Below are 26,545 nucleotides of genomic sequence, written 5' to 3' on the forward strand. Positions count from 1 at the left end.
ACAATCACTTCCCAGGAGCTCTTGGATGCTCAGGATGTTAAAGAATGGAAGACACTACTACTGTAACAATGTCGACTCTGTGTTTTGTAGGTGCAATACCGTGAAGTTATATTTCCTTTAAAGCCCGGCAGCAATTTTGTAAGTACCGTAAAGTAAGAATGAACAAACAATCATTAATGATAAATTAATGTTAAATCCAATAACCAGTCTCATGAAATTACCTTAAGCATAAATTTGTGACTTCAATTAATTGATTAACAATAACTAAAATGTATCTAAAAAATAATTAAATCAGATATTAAAGGTGTGCTTATTAAGATAATAAAAATATAGACTTTCTACTAAATAAAATAATATTAATGAGTTTAAACTGAATATGAAATCTGTGTGTATGTGCGTTCCTGGGAGCGTGAGTGTGAACGGAATGGTGTCCGTTCACGTCAGCCTTACCGTGCCTTGCTCAGTGGGGTGAGCTTTGATCTCTTCTGCAGCGAGTTGGTCTCTCGCGGTAAACAAACGGCAGACAGGCAGGTGGAGTTGGGAATGAAACCGCGCGTGCCATTTTCTACTTTTGCTACAGCCTTAAACAGGGAAATACTTTACAAGCCAAGCCTGCTTTTTAATTAGGCTGTCCTAGGCTTTACAGTTCAGTCTCCCGTGGCGGATGGATGAAAGTTGCTTTTGGAGGAGAGAGCTTTTTTTTTGCCACTTGTGTGCTTGATGGTTACTCTTTGGCATGGCACATGGTCACAATCACACAGCTTGAAGTCAATGCCTAATTCTGCCTTCAGAACCATCTGAGTAGTCACTGCAGTCTAGCCTCGGTAGTCCACAAACTGTGTCACTCACTGATGCCACTAGAGCACATGAGTAGTTTGCAGCCATACAGGATGCCCAAATGCCAGTGGCTTGGTCTTTGGTGTTTTGAATTCCAAGCACATAGCTTTCCTTCCTGCGGTGGTTTTATGACAGAAACTGATAAGAACTGTTTATGGTTCTGTGTGGAGGCCCGCAGGCTGACTCAGACTCAGTTGCGCCGTGGCAGCCCTGCAGCAGATGGGGGTTTAAGTGCCCGGCCCAAAGGCCCCCATGGCTGCGGGTGCAACAGAACAACACCAGCTGACCCCTCACACTTCTTCTATCCGTCAGCGGTGCTGGGGACTCACCCCAAGCCCAGGAATGCTGGGATTTTCACTGCATCTTAAGGGTTTTAGTCTGAAGGCTGGATCTCTCAAGTCCCGTGACTGCAGCCCAGAACAAAAGTACCTCGGGAGGTTCCTGTAACATAAACCCAAAGCCCCCCCATATTCCACGGCGAGGTGGTTCTGGCCTCGACAGCAGCCTGGCTCGCCAACCCTTCTCATTACTTCTGCTTGCTCAAACACAACTGCAACTTTGAGTAAGCAACCATAGCAACCAAACCCAAATATGCCCTTTCCTTTTCAACGTCAATTAAACCTGATGGTGAAATTGCTTCACCACTAATTGATTAAGTTGTCGGCGGTCCAAGAGCATAACGTTATTTATGCAAAGTCACAAACATCTGCTTTCTGTACGGCATTCCCCAAAACAAGGCACACGGAAATAATAAATAGCCCAGCAACAGTGAACTGACATCAGCAGGGGGGTATGTAACACATACACATGTAAGATGTTCCTTTGTAGTGAAAATAAAATATTATTTGATAACAGCTAGATGAAGATGATTTGCTTTGGGCAGGTGGTGATGACTGTAACCTTTCTGTCCTGCATCTCACCAATTAATATTAAATAAGTTATAAATTAAGGATAAATCAAGTAATCAGTATCATAAAATTACCATAAATTTGTAACTTTAATTAATTGATTAATGGAGTACCTCTTCACTCCCGTGTAGATGAAGTAGAATGGCTAGCAGTCACACACACACACACACACACACACACACACACACACACACACACACACAACCCACAGCCCCACCACACACACACACACACACCATAGAATGACAAATATTGTACATATTTAGTGACATTACTCACATTAGAAAACATTCCCATTAGACTACTGCAAGACAGGGGCAATCCATCCTGAGACCATTAAATACAGATACAGCTAATAATCACACAACCATCCAGCATTACACACACACAAACACAGACACGCTTACACACATACACGTGTCTTCTCCACCTTTATGTACATAGATCTCAAAGTACTTATAAAACTTAATAATAATAAATATAGCTGCAAGCTGAAGTCATCTAGGTCAAAGCACCACATTGGAAGCAATTGTCAGTTTGCAGAGAAGTCAGTAGCAGCCCTTAAAGATCATCAACCGGTCTGTTCAAAGTTATGCTGCTAGAGTTTTTTCTGTTTAATGAGGTTCAATGAGGTACTCTTTTTTTAAAAACAAAATATACAAATATACACCATTCCCAAACATACCACATTCATGTGGTAAATTCAAACCAAATTTGGGTAATTTTGAGTGTAACTTAATAATTATAATTTTAATTTGCTAACTCTCATTATCATTTACATTTGTTAAATTTGCTGAGAAACAGCTTTACATTCTGTTCACTGTCAAGGTTCTAAATATGAAAATTACTTTCAATAACTGTTGTTCAGCTCAGTCTGAATACTATTTGATCCAATTTAGGTAAAGATTTTGATTTTTTTTTTTTTTTAAGATTTGGTAAAAATTAGTAAATAATAAATGAGTATGAAAAAACATTTTTGATAAGCTTCTAAATTATAAACTTCCCATCAAAATCACAGTTTTCATTGCACTTGGCTTAACACAATGAATCTTTTAAAAGATGGCTTTTCTCAAGCAGTTTAATATAGCACCCCCCAGTGGCTGTTTTTTTATTTCACCACATAGCTCAAAAATATTAACCTTGTTAGAAGAACAGTTACTGATGAGTCATTTTTTATATGTTTTAATGCCTCCTGTAGATAAATATGACAAAAAACAAAGAAACATTCATAGAATATGAAAAATCCTAACAAATACAACAGACTTCCAGGACTGCACACTTGGACCCATAATAATATCGAAACTTTGTTTCTATAGTGGGTTTTAGGGCAAAAAGCATAAACCTTTGGGAAAATAGTGTTAAGAAAAATGTGTGTGTCTTGAGCTGAGAACACAGGAACATTAGAGGTTGCCTGAAGAAAACTCATATATTCTCACACACATATTATTGATGTTTGTGTTTAGGATACACCCAGAAACCTGGGACTGAAAGAATCTTCAAAATGTCATTTTTGGCCCCAGCAACCTTTAATTAAACCTTGAAAACGAGGAGATAAAATTAACAAATTGGGTAATGAATTGAGCAAAACAGGTGGTGTATGGCTGGCGAAAATGAACCAATCAGTCTTCCCTGTGTGTAGTTTTAGCTCCTAATTAGAAACTGCCTTGGTTAATTATGGTTGGGCTCAACTGGAAGAGGGGCGGAAATGTTCTCAATAGGATGACAGTCATGCTGAAAAATAAATAAATGAAAAGCCATTCAGCCAGGCTCCTCTTGAACAGAGAATATTCCCAAGCCAATCAGCTATGCTGTACTAAACGAGCATTAAATTTGCTCCAATCTTATGTGGTGGTGTTGAAATTGCTGAATCTACAGCTAGGTTTAACTGACAGTTTTCTTTAGAGCATTGCTACTGTTTTGAGCTTGTTTTTATAATAGTTAATAATCATTTTCATAGGTTCATCAAAGAACACTTATGTCTACATTATCATAAATATCTGTATTTTGGACATTAAGTGCATTGACTCTGGTCAGCAACCTTAGAGTGGAAGCATCCGTTTTTGTAGATTGGAGAAGATTGTAGATTGTAGATTGAATCAATTCCCTCGGTGGTATTGATCAGTTGACATTTGCTGCTGAGAGAGCAGAATAGGCTGAGCTGAATAGGCTGAGTTCTACTAAGTGGCTTCATCCTGCTAAGACAGTAGAGCCATTTTGCTGTCCAAACCCAACCTTAAGTGAAAGAGCATGATATTCATTTTTGAATTACGTATTCAGATAGACAGTCTATATAGCTCATAATTCCAGGTAATTGGAATTATAAGTGCCAATGATATGAGGCTATAATCATGAAATGTTCAGTGTTCATTTGTGGCATATAATATTTTTTCCTCGCTGTCTGTGTGTGTTTTCGGTGCGTGTGTGTGTGCATGCATGTGTTTGTTTATCGCATTGACATTCAGGGAAGTATCAACAGAACCGTCTCTCTGTTCGTCCCAACAACAGCTTATAATTGCTTTTTAATAGACAATTAAAGGCAGGCCATAAATCAATTCTCATACTGGGCAGGAGGCTTGAATTTAATTTTGCGAAAAACAAACAGTTTTTATCATGTCCAATCCAATTAACCCATACCTCTCTATCACAGCATGTTGCAATAGCAGGCGGGAGTGTGTACGTTTGCGAGGAGAGGGGCGGGGCGGGCGGCCAAGACGGTGCATTAAGAATCAGGAATGACTGATTAGTAGGAACAATTCTGTGGATTATCAACAAATGCAGTATATGTGCAGCACAACTTTCCGTGCTCCTTTCAAACCAATTCTGTAATTGTCGTCACACTCGAGGCATTGATGTATGGATTTCGAGAGTGAGGAAGTGAGTGACAAAGAGGGAGGGAGAGAGAGAGAGTAGGTGGATGTGTTTGTGTGTGTTATTACGTACTTGCCAGGTATTTTGGGTTTATCTGAGGTCTGGGGAGAAATGGATGAATGAATAAGGCCCAGCAGGGGATGTGTGCGGATGGCGATGCCTTTCAAGCATTTCAGCTTATCAAGACTGAGTCCAAAATATCACGTTAAAAGGAAAACTTTCCTTTCTGCACAGCTTGTACTCATCCTGCTGTATTTAATGTTTAACAAGATTTTGCTTCTTTTAAGACATAATAAACACTCAGACATGCGCCCCTGAGAGATAGAAAGAAAGAGAGAGAGAGAGAGAGAGAGAGAGAGAAAGAGAGAGAGAGAGAGAGAGGTGGATACTACACAATAAAACCTTTAATTCATTATTGTGCAGATGTACTTGGTCTCGTATTTGCTCACACAGATATCTCCTGGCTGTACATCGTTTCTTAGATGCCAGGTTCAGTGCCAGCTTGCTGGGACAATGTTATTAAAGGAAAATGTCATAGGCTATACAATATTCATGAAACAGCAACTATCTGCCACATACATCATTACCTATGCAGGTCCCCACGTGCATCTCAACTCATTTTCATACACAATAAATACATTATATGCAACCCTCTGCCAAAAAACTTTGGGGCACCATGGACAGGTTGTGTTATAATGTATTACGATGGAGACATTTGTCTGACGCTCCCGTCAGTCATGAAATCGAATTATTTGGCCCGTTTCGTGCTGCCTCAACGTTTTTCCTTCCTTATTCAAGTTGCTTCTGTGCGCAGATTTGAGACTAGGGAGGCATTAAAATGCTAATTGCTGATATCTGTAGCAGCTCGAAGGAGCAGAGCAGGGCGTTGTTGTTCAAACGACTTTGTGGTTCATTATTGACAGGGCTAATGGCATACCAGAGTTCAGTAGACCAGTGATAGCAATCTCGCACGCTAATTGATTTCGGGTGGTTATTGCCGACTTTGATGCCCACCGTTGTCGTGCCTCATGGGTACGAATGGACAGCGAGCATAAAGAGACTGTTTGAGGAGTGTATGTGCTTGCTTGAGTGTGTTTGTATGTGCGTGTGTGTGTGTATGTGTGCGTGCGCGTGCCTGCATGATCTTGCATAAATGGGTGGTCACATCTGTGTGTGTGTATGTGTGTGTGTGTGTGTGTGTGTGTGTGTGTGTGTGTGTGTGTGTGTGTGTGTGTGTTTGTGTTCACATGTTTGTATATGTTTTGGTTAATGACCTTTTGGTATGTGCATGTTGCAGACTGAAGAGAACTTGATGGCAAACCCACAGTCCATCTCTCTGGAGTTTGTGGAAGACCCCAACTTCAAAAACAAAGTCAACTACTCCTACACTGCTGTACAAATCCCCACTGACATCTACAAGGGCTGTGAGTGCTTATCTCTCGTTCTCTCTCTTTTTCTATCTTACATACACACATAAAGCACACACTATACTCAGGACTATTCATAGACACCCACATTTATTTGGATAACAGATGATCCATGATGACATCGTATAACAGCAAACATTATTAAACTATTCTGGCTTCAACTTAAACTGACAAAATGAATAGCCCCAAAATATCCTGAGATTTGTCTGATCTGATTTGATCTGATCTGATCTGGCTCTGGATTTTGTGGTGGATTTTCCACCTGACAGTCCCACAGCTAAATTGCAGCTTTTCCTTTTCATTCTTTGATAAGATTTCCCGTCATGATATGAGCACGTCTTTGAAAAGACAACACACCTCCCTCTTAGAAAAGAGGTGTTTGTTGTTTTTAAGGACACCCAACACCAGTTCTTAGGTACAGATATTACATTAGATTTGGACTCAAATCTGTTATTTCTGTGTTTCATTATAACTGTTATTTACACAGTACATACAGTGAGTTTAAACAAGAACATCCCTTAAACTGCACCATCTATCATGATAATAAAGCTTCGTCTTATTTTGCACCACAGGCCTTGTAGTTCAGGTGGAAAAAAAAGTCAAGTCACAATATGTACTACAGTAGTCTGGTTAAGTGGTTAAGTTCTACAGCTTCCATTTCCCATGGGCCTTTGAGGAGGAGGCTTTCCCTCAACCTCATCGGTGGATCAATAGAATGTGAAATCTTAGCAGGTTCCCACAGCTGTAGAATCATTTAAACTGTAAGTGGGGTGACCATTCTAATCAATAGGCACACGTGAGGTGTGTAGGCTGTAAATAATGGTGGACCAAAGGTGACGCAGCTGTTTGCAGCGACTGGATGGTGAAGTAAAGGAGCATTCAGGCAGTGGAGGCTTTAGTTGCCTCCAGAGTATATCGCTTTGGGGTTCCCGAGTGTAAGTATTTCTTTGGGGCTCCAGAGTGTAAGTATTTCTTTGGGGCTCCAGAGTGTAAGTATTTCTTTGGGGCTCCAGAGTGTAAGTATCTCTTTGGGGTTCCAGAGTGTAAGTGTCTCTTTGGGGATCTGCTTGCACAACAGGAGTTCTCTGTGATAAGCACATGGTTCCTCTGGTCTTTGTGAATAAGACAGTTAAGTGCTTTGTGATAATACAAAATCGAACAGCTGATTGCACTAGCAACACTGCAAATATAAGAGCATTAAAGCATCATGATAAAGAGAACAAACTCCTCACACATCAACCGAGACATTCTGATATATGAAACTGTCAATGTTAACACAATTCACTGTAATGTCTAGTGTGTATTATAAATAGTTTCCCTCTTCACTGTCAGAGCAGGTTATTTATAGTTCACCAGAGTGCTGTTTGTGTAATGGCTGTAAATCTACAGTGGGAGCTACAGTGAGCAAGCTGAACAGTGAAAACAGCCATCTGATGTTCATTGTGAAGGCAGTCTCTATCTTCTGTGGTGTCTTTGGACATAGCTGATTACATTTATATTACATTTACATAGCTGACATAGCTTATACACATTTTTAATGATTTTAATGACAGTTGCATCCCACTGAAATGCAATAAAACACAATCCAGACCCAGAGGGGGTTTGTGGGAATTGTAGTTCAGTGTCCAAAAGGGAGTGTTTTAATTTTGAAAAAGGGCTACCAGCTCTTTAATTGCACAAGAGAGTGGGCACCCACAGGTGGAGAGGCAAGGAAGGAGGCGTCGGTGTTAAGGTCGGAGGCACCATAATGCAGGATTTATAATCAGCAAGGAAACTGACACTGAGAGGTCAGGTAGGGGTCACAGAAGCTAAGAAAGAAAGAAAAAAAAAACAGTTTCTAGTTAGCAGTGTGCAATTCACAGTGCCTTCATCATTCTCAGAAACAGGGCAATGGAGGTAAGAGTCCTTAACTTAAATTAATGTTAATGTTAATGTAGTCAGGCTATTATGTGAGTATATATGTGTTGATGTATAAATACATAGAGGCATTCATGACACAGTGCAGTATAATATTTTGTAGTTGCTGTTATTTGGCCCATTACATGGAATTAGTAAAAGTAAAAACATTTACATTACTCTATCAAATTGCTGTCTAAACTGAGATATCTCATTACGATCATGGCTAGTTGTGCTGGCTGGATGCCAGGGCTGTGTAGTAGTGCGATATACAGCAAACAAGTGTTTACCAGTCCCATTAACTTATTTGTCTCTGATAGCTGCTAGACTGTGAAGTACACAAGCGCTTAAATCCATGCCAGTTTAAGAGCTGTGCAGAGAGGGCGTGTCAAAACGCTGAGTGCCTCTCTCTTGCCACTTAACACTTCTGTGACCTTGTGATCATGTCTGAACCATAAGCTAGCTTTAGGGTGTATGGCAGGCAGTACGGGCTGGTTACGTGGGGGCATTGTGACGCCAAGCTAAGGGAGGATTTGAAAAGGGGCATCACACATTTTTCATCTTACTGCGTTCTAAAGTTCACAGAGGCATGCACTCACACACACACTCACATTCTCCACACCTGCTAGATTGCTAGTGCCATGATAGCCAGTTAGCGCACGTGTTTGGTCACATCTGTGTAATTGTTTGTTTGTGTGTTTGTTTAAATTCAGAGTAAGCCATTTCGAACAGCAGAGGTAGGGAATTTGGGATGGGTAGCAGATTTTAAATACCAGGGTTATTTTTTCTTGACCCGTTTGTCCACCAAAATCACTCAGTATCTCCAACTAGCTAGTGAGTGCTGTTATCCGTGGAGCTTTAGAGCAGCTGGAGGCAGATGAAATTAAGAGAGAGATAAAGAGTGAAGGAATTAGACTCAGATGCAACAAAACGCATCATGGCATCAGCCTGCAGTGCAGGAGGCAGTTTTTTGTTTTGTTTTTTGATATGTTCGCCAGCGCCTTTTTTAGGGGTCTAAATGGGGCTTGCCTGTGCGCGCACCCAGTTTGATTATTCTGCAGGGCTCCGTGGCCGTTTATTGAGATCGAGAATGTTACCCGACTCGGCCATAATGAACCGTTTTATGATTCATTATCCTGGCACTGAATCCCGCTGCCAAGCCTGCAAACTTTCTAATTAGCGCAGGTCAAACAGCCAAACAGTTCCTCGTCTAATTATTGCCGCTTATTACTGAATTGGCACAAGAAGAAAAGCCCGAGAAACACGCGCGAGCTGGGCCAGCTGCTGTTAAGGGGGGGGGGGGGGGGGGTTCAGCCGTAAGGGCTCGGAGGGGGAGGAGCCTTTACTCAAACTGTCTGTGGAAGCGGTCATAAAGCATCAAACAGTTAATTTCAAATATCTGCCTGCATGTTCCTTAGGAATCAGGAGCTGTTCAGTATTAGCTCAGCAGTTAACATTAGTGAAGCTAATCAGACTGAGATTATATTATTTATGCTGCACAATGATTTGGAGAGAATTTTAATGTAGGTCATTCCAGTTGTATTGAAGCTACTTCTGAGTGTACCAAAAGTGATGACCTTTATGTTGTCACCTCAAATATCTCAGCATTCATTGTTTAGCATGAAGCATTTATTTGTTTGGTTGTCTGTCTATTTGCTTCTTTCTTTTTGTTGAAATACCCTGTGTAGACAATTGTTGTGGCTGGAGATGGTGACAGAAATGGTGGCTAATGGAAAGATTAATTGTGTGTGTATGAGGGATGAGGGATAGGTGGTTAGCGCTTGTTTGGTGAGTTAACCGCCCCACTGCGCGCGCATGGTCAAGGTCTGTTTCCCTCTCTTTTACCGCTCTTAAAAATAAATAAATAATTTTTAAAACATCTTAAAAATGGGATGTGCAGAAGAAAATAAGGCATGCTTCAGAGAAAGATGGGTTTTAATGGTCCATTTTGGGACTTGTTTGTTTGTTTGTTTATTTGTTTGGGCACATTGACTGTGCTTAAGTTTCCTCTAAGGAAAAAAAAATTGAATGAGTGAGATAGAATGATTTACAGTCTGGTTTACAGAATTCATTAGTTTAAGAACAAAACTCCCTTTTCTTGAAGTTTATGAATAATTTATTTAATACCCCCCCTTAAAAAAAAAATAAAAATAAAGACTGTTGACCAAATTTTTTTAAATAAAAGTTGCTTTTTTAAATAAAACATTAATGCTTTAGAAAGCCCAGTCACATGATGTTTTTTTTTAAATTAGCAACAATGGAGGAATGTAGTGAGGTTTAAAGAACAAACTTAAAAAGCCAGAATGAACTGTGGGGTTTCGAATGAATTTTCAATGAAGGAAGGAGAGTTCAGTTCCTTCCTTTCCCCACATTGTCTCTCTCTCTTTCCTCAGCAAAGCCACCGAAGTAGCACTATCACCTCTGCGCACGCTAATTAAAAACCCCAACGCAAAACGTCGCCCTCCTTCACTCACTGCCAAGATCACAAATTATATTGCAATTGTTTATGGGTTACTGTATCATTTTAATTGAAAATTTCTTCTTTTTCTTTCTTCTGGCTGGGGGAGGGGTTATTCATGAGTGTCCCCACTCTGTTTTTTTTAGTTCTGTTCATTTCCTTTCTTAAAGAGGGTGAAACGATTTGAAAGGAAGCAAGAGAGTATAAGCTGTCAGTCTGACATTTGGAGTAGTCATAGACATTTTGATGCTGTATTGCTTGAAAATTACATGGAGGAGATGTTAATGAATCATAAGTTTGTTGGCAGACCTTTGGTGTTTCTTTGGTGTATCAAGATTCTTGAAGCTTTTCTGAGTTTTAATTTCAGCCAAACTGTAGCTCAAAATCTTGGTTCAGTTTACTCCTGTTTGCTCCAGTTTATTCCCACTGAAAATAAAAGTTTTTGAACTTGAGGAAGTCCAGTAATGACCTTGGACCCTGACAGCCAAACAGTGAGATGACATTTTGAATGGCATCAAGCGATTCGCTGTCAGTTGTGTCAATGCCGTTTGAAGTGGTACCTTGTTGCTTGCCAGGGCTTTTTGATAGACACTGCTGCAGTGTCACATATTAATGTTTTTTGTTGTCAGTGTTGGTGTTTTGCCTCTGGAACCTGAATAGGAAAGCCCTGTATGGGATTACCTGTACATGTTGTTGAATGCTGGAGTGTGCAGTTGGCATGTGCAGATGGCATGTGCAGTCATGTGCAGGCCACCACTGGAAGCGAATTAGGCAGAGGACAGTGGGAATTAGGCAGAGGAGCACCATTGTTCTTCCAAACGTGTGCTGGGTGTCTAGATAATTGTGCACGCTCCATCATCCAGACAGAATGGGCAGCCATGACGGATAGCTGGTGCCCCTCCTCTAGGTGTGCTAGGTATGTGTGTGTGTATACATGTATTCGTGCACACTTATGTGTTGTGTGTTTGTTGGGGGAAAGGGAAAACTACTACATTTTGGTTGCTGAGGTAAGGTCAGGGGTTAGATCATTCTTATTTCATATAAGTAATTGTAAATACATCATACATTTGTTTTAGTTGCATATATATATATATATATATATATATATATATATATATATATATATATATATATATAAAAGGTATGAAAACAAATGTGTACTTGTGTGTGAGATCTGTCTGAATAGTGTGTGTGACCTTGTGAGTAAAGTTGCATGAATTACATGTGTCAGTGTCAGAGAAAAGATTTTCTCTGAGCCTGTGTATGTGTATGTGTTTGTACGTGTGTGTGCGTGTGAATATCCCGTCACCTGTAGATGAATGTCTCCTCATCAGCACCCTGGAGAGCATATCTGCTGTCCCTCAGTGAGTAATAGGAGTGGAGGGGAGGCACACTGAGCCATTGCTGGCGTGCTCCACAGCTCATAAATCGCCTGTATAACCTGGGCATCTCACACACCAAGTCCTGTTCAGTAATGGCCCAAACGTTTAGCACAAGCACACCTCCTAAATGCGTCAAAGGGACTATGTCTGATGGATTAGCTTTTAAGGCTAACACAGGTCCCTCTTGATACCTCTCTCCATGTCTCTATCTCTGTCTCTCCCTCTCTCACTCACTCTCACTCTCTTTCTCTCTTTGAAAGATGAGCCTGGGAACCGTTTCTCAAAGAAGAGTTTGCGGAACCACCCATGAATTTCTCTTGGTGGTATTTTTCTTTTTATCAACTGTCCAGAGAAAGTCGCACTGTGTCTTCGACAAATAAATCAGCACACCTCCTCCCCTGTTTTCTTATCAGCCAAGCGCTCATATTTCTGGGCAGATGACCTGCAAGGGCTCAGTGCTCGTATGCATGACTTTGTGTGTGTGTGTGTGTGTGTGTGTGTATGTGCGCGTGTGCACGCATGTGTGTGTAGGCCATTGTCCGCTGACACCAGAGGAGGCATCATATCTGCATACCCCCTAGGGTGTCCAGAACAAGCAGTGTGCTATGGCATTTGTCATAGTATCCTTGACTCAAAGACACACACAAACGCCCCCCCCCCCCCCCACACACACACACACACACAGGACAGAAAACATCAAAGCGGCACTGGCTCTATCCATCATCATTCAACTCTAGTCCTGCAGCAGGTTTGGTCTAGACTGTCCTGTTTTTGCCATTACATTACACAGTAAATGTACATTTACATTGTAACCTCGCTCCATTACAAAGTGCTTGTTTTTCTTTGTGTTGTAAGCATGATGCAGTAACACACAGTTTGTATATCTAACACTAAGCACGAACCAGCACAAATCCTCTTATTGAGGACTGAAAACCTAACCCTCTGTGTGTTGGGTTAATGTGTCAGTCACTGATGCCTCGGTCAGCCATGTCTGTGTTACGAGAGGGTATATTGGGCGGATATATGGAGAAGTTTGGGGTGGGGCTCTCTGGCTTGGAGGCTCGCTTGGTGAGGTGGGGTATTGCATTCCCTTGGCATGTTTGGGCCGTGTTTGGCTCTGTCTTATCTAACCCCAGCTGCTTCGCTGATTAAATCACAGGACAATCCCCTCTCTCATCCTCTGTTTCTCCTCTAATCAGTTCACCATTACCAGCCTGATAGCATTCGTGTGTGTGTGTGTGTGTGTGTGTGTGTGTGTGTGTGCGGGTGTGTATGTAGCTATTAAGTAGTAACTAGCTGTCTGATAGTGGCTTCTGGTGATTTGGATGTGAGAAGAGAGCAGAAGAGAGAGAGAATGACAGACAGAAGGTTAAAATGTAAAATGTGCCCAACATACACTAGCATTGTTGTGGGTAAAAGAGAGAGCGAGAAGCAGAAAAGGCACAGGCTGCGATAGAGGGAGTGAAAGAGAGAGAGAGAGAGAGATGTATATATGCATTAACTGGGACATGCAGTACAAGGGAAAAGAGAGAGGAGGATAGGTGAAATGAAAGGTCTGTGGCTGCATGACATGTAGGCAGTGGATGCAAGCTAGTACCTGACCCAAGCTGAAAGGGCCGATGGCCACTGCCACACAGGTGCTGAACATGCGGCCACACGCGGGAGCCAGACACACGGCAACACGCGGGAGCCGAACACATGGCGATACGCATAAACTAAACATGCGATGACATGCATGAGCCAAACACACGGTGACACGTGGGAGCCGGAAACGCTGTGACATTCGTGAGCCAAACATGTTCATGCAGGAGACAAACATGCAGCGACAGGTAGGAGCCAAATATGCAGGAGCCAAACATGCAATGACACACAGGTCCACTTTCCAAGAGCCACTGCAGAAAGCTCACAGTCACACACACACACACACACACACACACACACACGCACCACAAACACTGCATTACCCAAGGTCACATCTGATCTCACTCTGTTTGTCTTGGGCACCATGGGGAGGTGGAGAGGTGGGGGGGTTGCTGTCCTCTGGTGGTTTTGCTCAGTGGCAAGCATATGCTAGCAAATTTCCATTTTTATGGGCATCTGACATCTGGCCTGGTGTCTAGTTTCAGCCATTATCAAAAATATCTGCCTTTCACTAAATGAACAACGTTAATTCAGAAGTAAAAATTGGTTAAAGTTTTGCTGTTACTCTTTGGAGCATTAGATTACCACAGTCATTCTGGAAGGTGTCCCAAAAATGAGGCCTGTATATGAATGTTTGCAGTTTCCTGTCATAATACTGACATCAGTGATCAACACAATGAACTGTATTATTTGTTAGTAATGCTCCAGAGTGGAAAATAATTAATTCACTCCAAATCTGAATCTCTTAGGTTAGCTGCTCTCATCATGGTATTTCAGAAAGGTTCAGTGCTTGTGCTTAATCTGTACCACTGCTAGTTAAATAATATTCACAGCCTCTAAACCCTAGTCTTTATAGCATGACCAGAAAACTGAGAGTTGAACGTGGTCTAGCTTCAAGAAACATAAGCTATCAGGCTCACAGAATTGTGCTTTATTTCATTCAATGTGGCAACCAATTGTAACAAAACTACAGGAACTTATTTTTGCTTCTATGTGCAATTACCTTTTTCAACCAAGATTTCAGGTGGTTCTTTCCTCAAATTTGTCTTGACTGACAGTTGATTGTGTATATATTTTTCCAGAGCATTGCCTTACTCTAACATATTACATTGTGCCTACACTCACTGACTACACTCATTAATTTTATTAGGTCAACTTATGAGCACCTAGGAGCACTATTATAAGTTTACACAGTTAGTTATCCATTATCTATTCATCACCGGTCAGTTTCTGCTTACGAGATATTGTTTGAGACCATTCTCCGCACAGCATTCCATGAAAACACTGTTGACCTGGCCTAGGTTTGTCAGGCACAGTTATTGTTGGGCTCTGCACACACATCTGTGACACTGCTGGGTTGAGAATGGTCCTGCGCACAAAACGGTCCTGCCAACAGGGGCCTGGCGTTTAGGAAAATGGCCAGTGATGAAGACCTGCTTCCTGCAGGCTCTCCATCCTGCCTTTACCTTGGAGGTACACAGCAGATAATCAGCTGAACTAATTTAAAGGGGTTTAGATTCAAGGTCTTAAACAGGACAGATAGAGGACAGCTGCGTGGCATACAGTACGCATGGCAACAGAAGGGCTAGAGACTCTTGTATTCATTTTGAATAATTTTTCAGCTTTAAAAACACAAACGGATAATGAATCTCTTTCTCTCTGTCAGCACCCACAATTCTGAATGAGCTGAACTGGACCCAGGCGCTGGAGAGGGTGTTTATCGATAACAGTCGCGAGGACCCCTCGCTTCGCTGGCAGGCCTTTGGCAGTGCCACTGGAGTCACTAGATATTACCCAGGTAAGGCTCAGAGCTGCATATAGAAACATTGATCCAGTGAACCAGACGACATTCTACTGTTCCATGTAGTCTGGCATCCGGAGCTAGACTAAACAAGCCTCTCATGTTCTTTAGTGAAAAGGATGAATTAGTATGTTTCGCTATCAATTAAGTTTGCATCAAGACCCATTTCAAAAAACAATCAAACATGGATACTGTTCCTTTTCAGAAATAAGTGCATTTAATATAAAATGTAATCATTTGAAATAAGTGTTATATTTTTTTAAATACTATGTAGTATTTTGTCACTCGTGATCTGTTTGTTGCCATCTTCAATTTAAGTTCTGAGAACTTCTGAAGTGATTATATTTCACCACCTTGCCCTCTCTCTCTCTCTCTCTCTCTCTCTCTCTCTCTCTCTCTCTCTCTCTCTCTCTCTCTCTCTCTCTCACCCACTCCCAGCCACACCATGGAGAACACCGTATAAGATCGACCTGTACGATGTGAGGAGGCGACCTTGGTGAGTGTAGGGCTTCATGTATGCAGAGTGTGTGGGAAAGTGGAGCGATCCCCTCTACACGCAAAGCTGACATGGCAGATATTGTCCAGGCCCCTTCTGTTCCCCACACCTAGAGCAGATGGAATCTGAAACACTGTGCTATACATAGCACAGCAAGTAAATGCGGGTTGTAAAGACAAGCTGATAGTGAGGAAGCAACCTCGTGCCCAGGTGCTAAGCAGCTAGCGTGCTAGCATGCTAACAGACTGTATGGGGAGTCTGAAGCTGGTTAATCCTGTGTGTCCCAGAGCAGGAGAGTGCTAGCAAGGTGCTAACAAGGTTCCTCTGTGACAGGCTAATTAAGTTCACACTCCGTGCAACTGTCCCCTGTGCACTCACACAGAAAAAAAGGAATCCCCATGTAACTGTGAAATTCTGTTAACCCAAGGGCGAACAACAAAGTCTCGTCGCTAGTCAGCTTGCTAAGCCCAGCAGAGCGATGGTGTGACTGACAAGTGAAACATGGGAAGCCCTTTATGAATCATGTTACCTCAATGTGCTATATAGGAGCTTTCAGTGTGCGAGTGAACATCAAAGCAAGAAGAGCCCTGGGAACAGGCAAAGCTGAGGAGATGGGAAGATGATGAAGAAACCACTTGCGCTGTCTAGTTTTCCTGTAATCCTGAGTGTGTGGGCCATAGGATGTGTGTATGTGCCATGTACGCATGTGTGCATGCGGCCGCGGTGCTATGCTTCTGTGTGAATTTGCATTATTTCTCCGGTCCATTCTCTGCCCACCGTTCCTAGCCCCCACCCTACCCCGCCCCCCATCCCCTTCAAGAGCCCCTTTCAGACTGTTGCTTAGCAACGTGTGCCCAGCTGCGCTGAGTGGCAGGGCCTTGATGGGGGCAGGGGAGTCAGGATGTGTCAGGTCAAGTTTGCGTGATTATGGGCCAGCATGCTGCCTCTGTGTGCTCTCCTCTCCATATGACTCCACGATTCCCGCATCTCAGGTGACAGAGCGTTGTCGACACGCCAACAGAGACAGACTAGAGGAACCCAGAGTGTCGAAAGCACAGACACATGTGCTGACATGCATCACAAAATACACCCAAGCTGGAGTTTGTTTGCCGATATGACCATGCCATCAGATACTAAAATAGCAGCATCATTCAAAGGTGTAGCACATAGACCTCATCATCTTATGCACTCGTGGGCAATTACACATGAGGTTCTCATGCAAGTCTTCTTAAAAGAGCTTGTGAGTTGAATCTACCCATACCGGGGCGTACATCCCTGCATGGATGGAAAGTGCAGACCCCGGGCACTTTCCCTGTCAGTGCAAGGCAACAATCCTACACCTTTCCCCCTCTGATTTAACTCTTAACTCTGACCAGGAAAATGAATGGGCCAGTCAACATTCCTAATTGTCTCCAATTGCTCTGACGTGGCTCTGCCTGTGTCAGCACTGGTTATGGAAAGAGGGCAGGGAGACTGGTAGTGTGATCAAAGGGATATATATATATATATATATATATATATATATATATATATATATATATATATGTATGTATGTATGTATGTATATATATATATATATATATATATATATATATATATATATATATATATAGAGAGAGAGAGAGAGATAGATAGATAGATAGATAGATAGATAGATAGATAGATAGATAGATAGATAGATAGATAGATAGATAGAAAGACAAAGACAGACAGAAAGAGAGAGAGAGAGACAGACAAAGAGAGACAGAGAGAGACAGAGAGAGAGAGAAAGAGAGACAGACAGAGAGAGAGAGAGAGAGAGAACGAACTAGGGACTTAGTAGTGGGAGAATTGGAGATTACAGAGTGAGGAGAGGATTTGAAGGAGAAAGTATAGAGACAGAGGTGTGTTTCTGTTAGCTGAGTGTTACAGGGATGCTATTAGCGTGCAGGTTCAAGCCAGTATAGTGGCCTAGAGCGGATATTGATTTCTGGGAAAAGCCAATCTGGCCCCTCAGTAAATATTATGGCAGCTGCTCAAACCCACCCAGATCCATGGATCCAGAAATGTCATAGCCAGAAGGGCTGGGTAGCTGCCGCATTACTCCCGTGGCTTCACAGAAAAGGAAAAAGGCAGACAGCCTGACAGCCAGAGAGGGGATAGCCATGTTCTGTGATGAGACTAGATAAGTGGAATAACATTTACACAAAAATCATCTTTTTGGTTTTTGGGTTATAGTTTTTTTAGTTTGGTAATTGAATTGACAAAACCTCACAGGTGAGCAGTTGAGACTCATCAAGAATGAGCTTCGTGTATATATATATATATATATATATATATATTATATATATATATATATATATATATATATATATATATATATATATATATATATATATATAATATTTTAGAATTTCTGTCTTAATATTTTAAGATAGGAGATTAAACATATTAAACTTATGAGCATACGTTTAAAGCTTTTAACTAGGTGTGTCAAGTCTGTGTGAGTGGAGACATAGTTGCAGAGGACTTGTATCAACTTCTGATGGCAGAGGTGGGTAGTAATGTGCTTGCTACCTTGACTCCATTACATTTACTTAAGTAACATTTTGAAAAAAATTAAATACTTTTGAGTTTAAAAGAGTATACTTTCTACTTTCTACTGTCTACTTTTACTCAATTACAGTTCCAAGATTTACTTCATTACATTCGTCTATTACATTTTAAAATCACTTTAATTCAATGCACATTCCACAATGCTTCAGCCCTTTAACAAGCCACCTTGATAGCAGGTATTGAAGTAACAACAAAGAGCAAACAGTCAAGATTTCTGAACATGAACGATTTGGAATGAAATGATGAAATGGTCAGCTCTGCATCATAAAAATGTAAGAACAGTAGCCATATCCTTTTCTTTAAGGCTCCCATATCTGTGTGTGAAATCGGTGGTCTCTCAGGATGTGCATCCCTATGAATGTAATCGCACACATCAAAGATATTCTGAGAGAAAAACAATGGCTAGATGGCTACATATAAACTAACTAATTCAAGTAATAATTCAAATAACTATTTTTATATCTGCTTGAGTTATTTTAAAGTAACAATATTTTTAAGTTAATTTTTTGCATGCTCTATCAGCCTATGTCAGATAGTGTTGGAATATTTTTTTTTCCAGAAATGTAATTTGTTTTCTTCAGTTTCACAGTTATGCAAGGTAAACAGAGACTTCTGTGGTCATCTTGCAAAACTTATATGTGAATCTCTGCATCAGACCCTTTGAATAATCCACAGAAACGTTGGATAAATAAAGGCAAGACAGCGTCTTGCCATGGCTGCAGTGCTCCACACTCTGCTACACTTAATCTTAATTCAATCTTTATTCACCAGACCCATGCTGGGGAAGAGTGGGGAGTAGCAGTCCATAAAATAATAAGCCCATCAGTGCACACACACGCACACACAAATACACACACACATACACACAGACAGACAAACAGACACATACACACAGGCAGACAGACACACACATAAACACACACAGACACACACACATATACACACGTGCACAAGCATGCATACACACATGCATATGTACACACACAAGCACACACAAACACATATACTCATGCACACAGTCATCCACACACAAACACATACACATACATATTTACATGCGCACACACCTTTTTAAATAGATGTTAAGAAGTTGTATAAACACATTTTTCCAACATAGCCTCTGTCTTTCATGTCTACACAGACACACAAACACACACACAGTGCAATTATGCACTGTCCCCCTGCTTCCATGGCCTGTCACACCTGAATATTTCCGTTCAGAAATCAACAGCTGCGTGGCATGTATGTCACCCAAGCATATCATTTCAACAGATGAGCATCGATAATCGGTTCGTTTCTAATGCGCTAATTTTAGCCGGCACCTTGTCAAATGGGGAAAAGAGACAGAAGCACAGAAAGACAGTGAAAGAACAGACAGAACGGGAGGGAGAGAAATAGAGAGAAAGACGAGAGGACATTGAGATCCAGACAGAGTGACATGGGAGAGAGAGAGACAGAGACAGAGGTCATGGAGCAGGAACACAATCTCATGTGAATGTTCCTGTCCTTTCAGAAGTAAAGCATTGATTTTTAAAGCAGTACTGCACCTTGATAAAAGTGGCTTTTGAATTGCAATGTCTCTACTGAGGGAATGCAATCCAATCAAAGCAACGCAGACCATATTGGAGTACCAATCCATGCTTTAACTTGTGGGGGTGTTTCCTCGAAATATGGTTCTGTCATCTTGGAAAATGTTGCATACTATGACTGGGCTTGAAATTTACCACCCAGCCATCTAGCAAGTATATATAAGCATATTATTACATAGAGGGGCTGTTTGACCATTTTGCATAAAAGAATTGCTTTTTCCCCTTTTTCCTGATAAAAGCCACCATGGCATTTTAGTAACATACCACCTCAGTGTGGCTGTTCTATATGTAGAATGGTGTTGAATGAATTTGTTATGTTCTTGGCTGAATAGGCTCTAATGCTTGAGTACTCACAGTAAATCCACATGTGTTAAATTAGTTCCACTAGGTTTCACCTGAACAAAGCAAGTCTCTATTACCTGCAGGAGAGGGTTTATTGCTGGTGGGTTTACCAGCCCATGTTTATAACTTTCTTACATTTTGGGACATGTGGTGGCATGTATCTGTTCAAGCATATGTTCTGCATACTGTATGGATGTGCCTTGTTGTACATGAGCTGCTTGCATTTTCCATGTCGAAACGGAAACAGATGTTCGCCACGATGGAAACGCAGAAGCAGTAGCCGTGCTACCCGGCGCCTGCTCCAGCACTCGGGCAAGCGTGCGTGCGCGTGTCTGGCGCTGAGCACTGAAGTGATGGGGGGTTTTGGTGGGGTATCATGGGAGCAGGATCACAGTGGCACCAGCCAGGCCCATCTGTGCGTCACCTGGCCCGGGCACCGGGGAGTCTGGGTAATGAGTGGGAAGCGATGGCGTCGCTGGGCCGTAGTGGATGGGTAATTACAGAACGGAATCCATGCAGAAACGGCACATCTGGATACGGCAGGCAGCTGCACACACACGGTGTCGGGGTCTAGGACGGCTTGGGCGGCATGGGGTAGGGGCAGGGAAGGCCAGCTGCCCCTTTGGCTCAGCTTGGGAGGGTCGCTAGCTTACCAGCCTCACTCTGAATCTCGCAGCTTCAGAGTTACATCTTTGACGTTGTCACCGGCAGTCAGAACCCAAAGAAAAAACAAAAAAATGGCTAGAAAAGCAGGAGCTGAAGGGGGGGGGGGGGGGGGGGGGGATGACTACTCAATAAAAGGGAAAATCTGGGGCTGTTAAAAAAACACACACTATGTAATGGAGAATATAAAAGGAGAACCTTGCAGCAAAGGTCACCTATAACTGGCAGGATTAATAGTCTATAAAGTGTCAGGCGATGTGATCAGGTAAAGAAACCAGACGCAGCAAGGTCAAATTAGCAAGGTTCTAAAAGAAAGAGATGCCAAAATGCAGTCGAATAGTGAAGACAGATATGATATCCAACCTGCCATCTTAGCCCCATATCCACCTGAGGGAGGACTTTACTAAGACAGCACAACAGACCCAAACCTCAGTGGGATAGGGCCAAGGACAAAGCTCTCTCTCAGCCGCCGAACATCCTCTCCTGTGTTTATCCGTCTCCCTGTGGCTCCTTGCTGTTTGACCGCTTGCCGAAGCGCGATTGCTTTGCATAGTATCAGATGAGAGAGGGATCTTCCTGCCCCGGTAATAACACGCCCCCCACCCCCTGGCCACGGGTGGCCACAGGTGCAACTGGGGACTCCGTGCAGTTTCTGCCCGGCCAAGCGTAAGTGCCCCAGAGCATGCATCATGTCATCAGGGCACAGGCAGCTGATTGCTTCTGGTTTTCCCACACATCTAGAAGCACTCGCTGTCTCTATCATACTCTAGCATGGCTTCGCAAAGGCCTTGAGATGGCCTCATTGGTTTAAGAATGAAGCCCTTTTTTTCTGCATGTTCAGACTTTCTTTCAGAAGATTGAAAGTAATATCAGAAGAGCTTATAGCTCAGGTAATGAATAGAGATATTTAGTGCTATCTAACCTAACAAAAACAGGAAAATAACCTTAAAAAGATGGAGCTTACCCTTTGTACTCTTATGTTTTAATATTTTGCATGTGAAAAAATCATTATAGTGTAATTGCTTTGGAACCATTCTGAAAGGACAATAGGGGCTTGGTAAGGATATAGCACTATGAGGAAATTGGTATAATCATACTTCTTAGGATTATAAGCCAAATTAATGAAGTTGAAAAAGTATTTTAGGCTATTTTAGGCTATAATGGCTATTTTAGGCTATAATGATGTCAATGAATTATTTTAACTTCAGGTAAGTACAGACAAAATGTAACAATGTTACAGTATTTAAAAAAAAATACTCTCAGTCTCTCATCATTGCATCAAAGCTCATTTAGAGGTACAACACACATGCTTTTGTGTATGCAAGCACACACACACACACACACATCTTGCTTCTGTCAAGCTCAGCTTAGAAGCCATCGCCTCTCACTCATACACACTGGTGCTCACTCAAATAAAAAAAAAAAATTTAATATGATTTTTTTTTTAAATCAGTAATTAAATCGATAAAAGCGTCGTGCCTACAGAACGATTTCTGAATGTCAGTGCAGATCATGAGGAATGAGAGGAATGAGACTAACTTTGATGTGGCATTCATTGTTATCAGAAATAATTGAATTCCTCCCTGCTGGTACCCCCACCACCCCCAACCCCCAAGTCCAAGTGTGTTCCGAGTGAAGGTCCAGCACCACTGATGCTGTCCCCTCTCACTATTACCATCCTTAAGTGGTATTATGAACTGTGTCTGCCTCAGAGCCAAGGGTCACGTTTCCTCACTCCCCTTTGGAGTGGCATGCGACACATGCACTTGGCCATGCTTCAGAAAGCCTCCCCGGTCTGCCCGCTCCTCACGTCGTCTCGGCAGTCTCATTACCGCTGAAGAAGAGATCCCAGACGACCGGTCTGGCCCTGCTAGCGTACGACGCTAACTACCTGTCTGCACGGCGGCCAGCTTGCTCGAAATGCAGACCCGATGCAATTTTTTCCCCCCATTCCTCATTCATCAGGCTTCTGGCCGACTATACCCGGCGTAATGCGTTTTTAATTGCGTGTGGAAAAGCCTTCCTATATCTTTTCATTCTTGTTTTTCTCCTTTCATTCAAGTCTATATGTCATGCTCTATCAGCCGTAAACAGACCCTGCACCAGACTCTCCACCTCCTCCTTTATCCTGATGGTGACACACATCTTTCACTGTCTGTCTCGTTTTAGCATGAGGCTAAAAACGGCCACCAACGTCGTTAAGAGATGAAGCCCTGGACAGGAGCTGCGATTTGCTAGCACTAGCACAGAGATGTCAGAAGACAGACAAACTGGCAAATGTGTGTTTCTGCATCCTGATGAGTCAGATGCAGGACACAGCCTATCCCAGCTGGCTTCAGGACACAGCCTGTCCAAGATAACCGCACTGCAGCGCAAAGCTTTGTGATGTTTGACAAATAAAAGTTAGTTTAGAGGTCATTTAGACCTGGAAAAGAGGAGTTTGACATGGTAATAGTTATGTTTGGAATGAGCTTGCAGATGCTAGGAACAGCAAAAACACTTTCTACCTGCGTAAAGAAACAACGCTTTGTAATGTATTATGGAACAACACCAATATTTATTTTGCTGCCTTCTGTGGTTCAGCCCATCGTCAAGTGCCAAAGTAATGGGGTTGCTGAACATTTCAAATGGATTAGGCCTGGAAGTAACAAGTTATAAATGGGTCTGTAATGTCTGCAACTGACTCTTAGTTTAATGTCTTTGTTGAACAGGTATATTCAGGGTGCCTCTTCTCCTAAAGACATGGTCATCATAGTAGATGTGTAAGTACTCCCCCAACACACACACACACATTCTCTTTATCTGTCTCTCATGCTCACATTTACACACATCCTCCATCAATCAATTCAAAAAGTCAAATACAACAGAGCTGTGTTGTCTTCTAGTGCCACCTGTTGGCTTAAAATAAGTCACAAAAATAAGACCAGCATTTTAGTTACAGCAACAGGTTGACAAACAAAGCAACGCACATTTTGTACATTACAAAGGTATTTATTCTTGACTTCAAGATTATGTGCAATGAAAAATGGCATTAGCTTTGGGAATTGTTGTTTGAATTGCTGTTATATTTTCAGCAGGTGACTTTTAAGTGTTCTACAGTAGATCATGATCTTATCTGAAATACATGATAGTGAGTAATAATATGTATCATATATTGAAATAACCTCTAGCGTAACCTGGCTGATTGCTTTCAAACTGGTGGAATTCACTGAAGAAAGGGATTTACTGGAATGAAAATGGTGCAATTTATGTATCTATACTGAATTTTAATGTTGAAACAAAACCATTTTGAATAAAGTCTTCTGAACAGATTAAATCCTCATATATGTGAGGTACTGTTTGCTTGACAAATAGATAACCATGGCTACATTTTGTTAATATATGCCCAAGAAGTTATTTTGCGAATTATTTTCTAAATATTGTGTTAAGAATTTCATTTGCTGTAGTGTTCCTTTTGTGTAAGACAACAAACAGTAACAAAATATTCTCTTCCCTGGGAAAATGCGGCAGGTTGTTAGATGTAATCTGCTTTAATCAGACATTATTGTCAAAGGCCCAAGAAAGTCTTTTTGCTCTAGTTCCCCAAGCTGATGTTTCCTATTACTCCAGCAGGGCAGCACACAAGTCCAGGGCTGCAATGATTGGCTTAAAACTATGTGAAATGGTGTGTTCCCTTTATTTACTGACAGTAACATGGAAATATAAATGCAGTGCCCATTTTATCTATAAAGATGTTCCTTACAGCAAATCTAATCTAATAAAAATGGATTTTAATCACTTAATTTTAAATTTTAATCACTTATTAGAATATGTCCTACTACATTATTAATCAGTCAAAATGCATTTGTCTATGTTAATAGGTTTGCAACACAGTAATATTCATTTTACATTTTTACTTGTAACATTGAGGAGGTGAGGCAGGAGGCAAAGACAAGCTGTGTCACAGAAGTTTATTATAACACGTAACAAAACTAGAAGCAAAACACGAACAGTGACACTATGTGTAAACAAGACAAAATGTTGCAAGCACTAAACAAGACTCTAAACACTACAAAGTGGCTGGTAACAGCATACATGAGGATAAACACCGACAAAGACTAACAACTAAACAAGACCTTAAATGCATACGTTAACAAGGGTCAGGTGTGACACTTGGGAGGGGTGCGGCAATGAAGAGACACACACACACCCACACACACACAGAGCCAAACAAACATAAGGTGGAATCTAGATGGAGGGGGCCATGCCATGACATTACTGAGATCATGGTCAGTAATTTACATACATATCTGTCTGAGGAAGATTCAAGGTACATTGTACATTGTAATTGCTGCATTGTATTGAGTAAAAGATGTGGAGATAATCAAAACTGTAGTGAAGTACACAAAGTTTCCAGAGAAGCAGAACAGAGGTCCTTCATCAGCTGTGAAAGCACTTTGCATTTCAAAAAGAGGTCCTTCATCGGCAGTGAAACACGTCCCGTTTCTCTGGAAACTTTGTGTACTTCACAACAATTTTTAATATTTCACTCTATATTCATACTCTCTCTCGCTCTCTCTCTCTCTCTCTCTCTCTCTCTCTATATATATATATATATATATATATATATATATATATATATATATATATAGTAAGAGATTTTTCTGGAAATTTACTCTATATATATATATAGTACCTTATCTGCATTTTTAACCCGTCCACCGTATGACACTTAAATATATATTTGGTGATCAACCCTAAAACAGAAACACCCCACACCCACAACTTCTGCATCTCACTGCTATGTCAGGTTTTAACTCACATTCTAGATTCACATTGATGGATGTGGCTGAGAAAAGCAATGCAGGATGCTTAGCAACAAGTGCTGCTTCGTAACAGCTTTTTGCTCCATTTGTTTCCAAACGCTGCATTTTATTTATTTATTTATTTATTTTAAATATAAGCATTCTGATATATATATTTCTATTTATTAGAATTACTATATGTTGGTAATTGTTTTCCAAATGTTATACCTTTGAGTTATAAATTTATGTCTGTATGCATTTGCAGGAGTGGCAGTGTCAGTGGACTGACTTTGAAGTTAATGAAAACGTCTGTTAATGAGATGCTGGACACGCTGTCTGATGATGACTATGTAAATGTAGTCCAGGTAAGTCCACACTCACACCTTGGAACAGAGTATCAGTTGATGTTTTCCCTTAGTCTTATTCTGACCTACTATTTCATTCAATCAATTTTAATGCCCCTTTTTATACTTGAACATAAGTGAAATGAGAGCTTATTCCAGGAATTTATGACATTTTCCTGCTGTGCATGTGAGTGGTGTGTTTAAACAAGACCTTGAGTTGGGAAGAGATTAGATAGACTTTACTGTCCCACAGGGAAATTTACCTTGGACACAGCCAGTCCATAGCCATAAGTATACAGTCCTAATCTTGGCAATGTTGTGTCCTGCAAAGTGAGCAAACAGCACCCTGAAATTCAGCCCTTCCACTCTCATACACACTTAGTAAAACAGCAGTGGCCCACATGTATAATCCGGGCTAATCTATGGCTCTTAGTGAAAATGTGTGTCTAAATCCCAGCCCTGACAGGACAAAATGAGCAGCAGTAATCTGACCCCGCCCTCAGCCTGTTTTGCA

General features: G+C 41.4%; 1 protein-coding gene across 8 annotated transcripts in view; it reads left to right on the forward strand.

Moving 5' to 3' along the window:
• Positions 1–26,545, forward strand: part of cacna2d2a (calcium channel, voltage-dependent, alpha 2/delta subunit 2a) — a 144,656-nt gene that overhangs the window by 89,774 nt on the left and 28,337 nt on the right. For 4 of the 8 annotated variants that reach the window (XM_027000624.2, XM_027000625.2, XM_027000626.2 and 1 more), the window contains 6 exons: positions 91–138; positions 5,911–6,037; positions 15,084–15,215; positions 15,657–15,714; positions 23,615–23,665; positions 25,953–26,052. In XM_027000624.2, the coding sequence (XP_026856425.1) occupies positions 91–138; positions 5,911–6,037; positions 15,084–15,215; positions 15,657–15,714; positions 23,615–23,665; positions 25,953–26,052 (516 nt within the window). The remainder of the gene's footprint in view (positions 1–90; positions 139–5,910; positions 6,038–15,083; positions 15,216–15,656; positions 15,715–23,614; positions 23,666–25,952; positions 26,053–26,545) is intronic. The other 4 variants (XM_027000627.2, XM_027000628.2, XM_027000630.2 and 1 more) reach the window with 1 other exon arrangement.

This window comes from Electrophorus electricus, chromosome 3 (genome assembly GCF_013358815.1).
Source record: "Electrophorus electricus isolate fEleEle1 chromosome 3, fEleEle1.pri, whole genome shotgun sequence".
NCBI lineage: Eukaryota > Metazoa > Chordata > Actinopteri > Gymnotiformes > Gymnotidae > Electrophorus > Electrophorus electricus.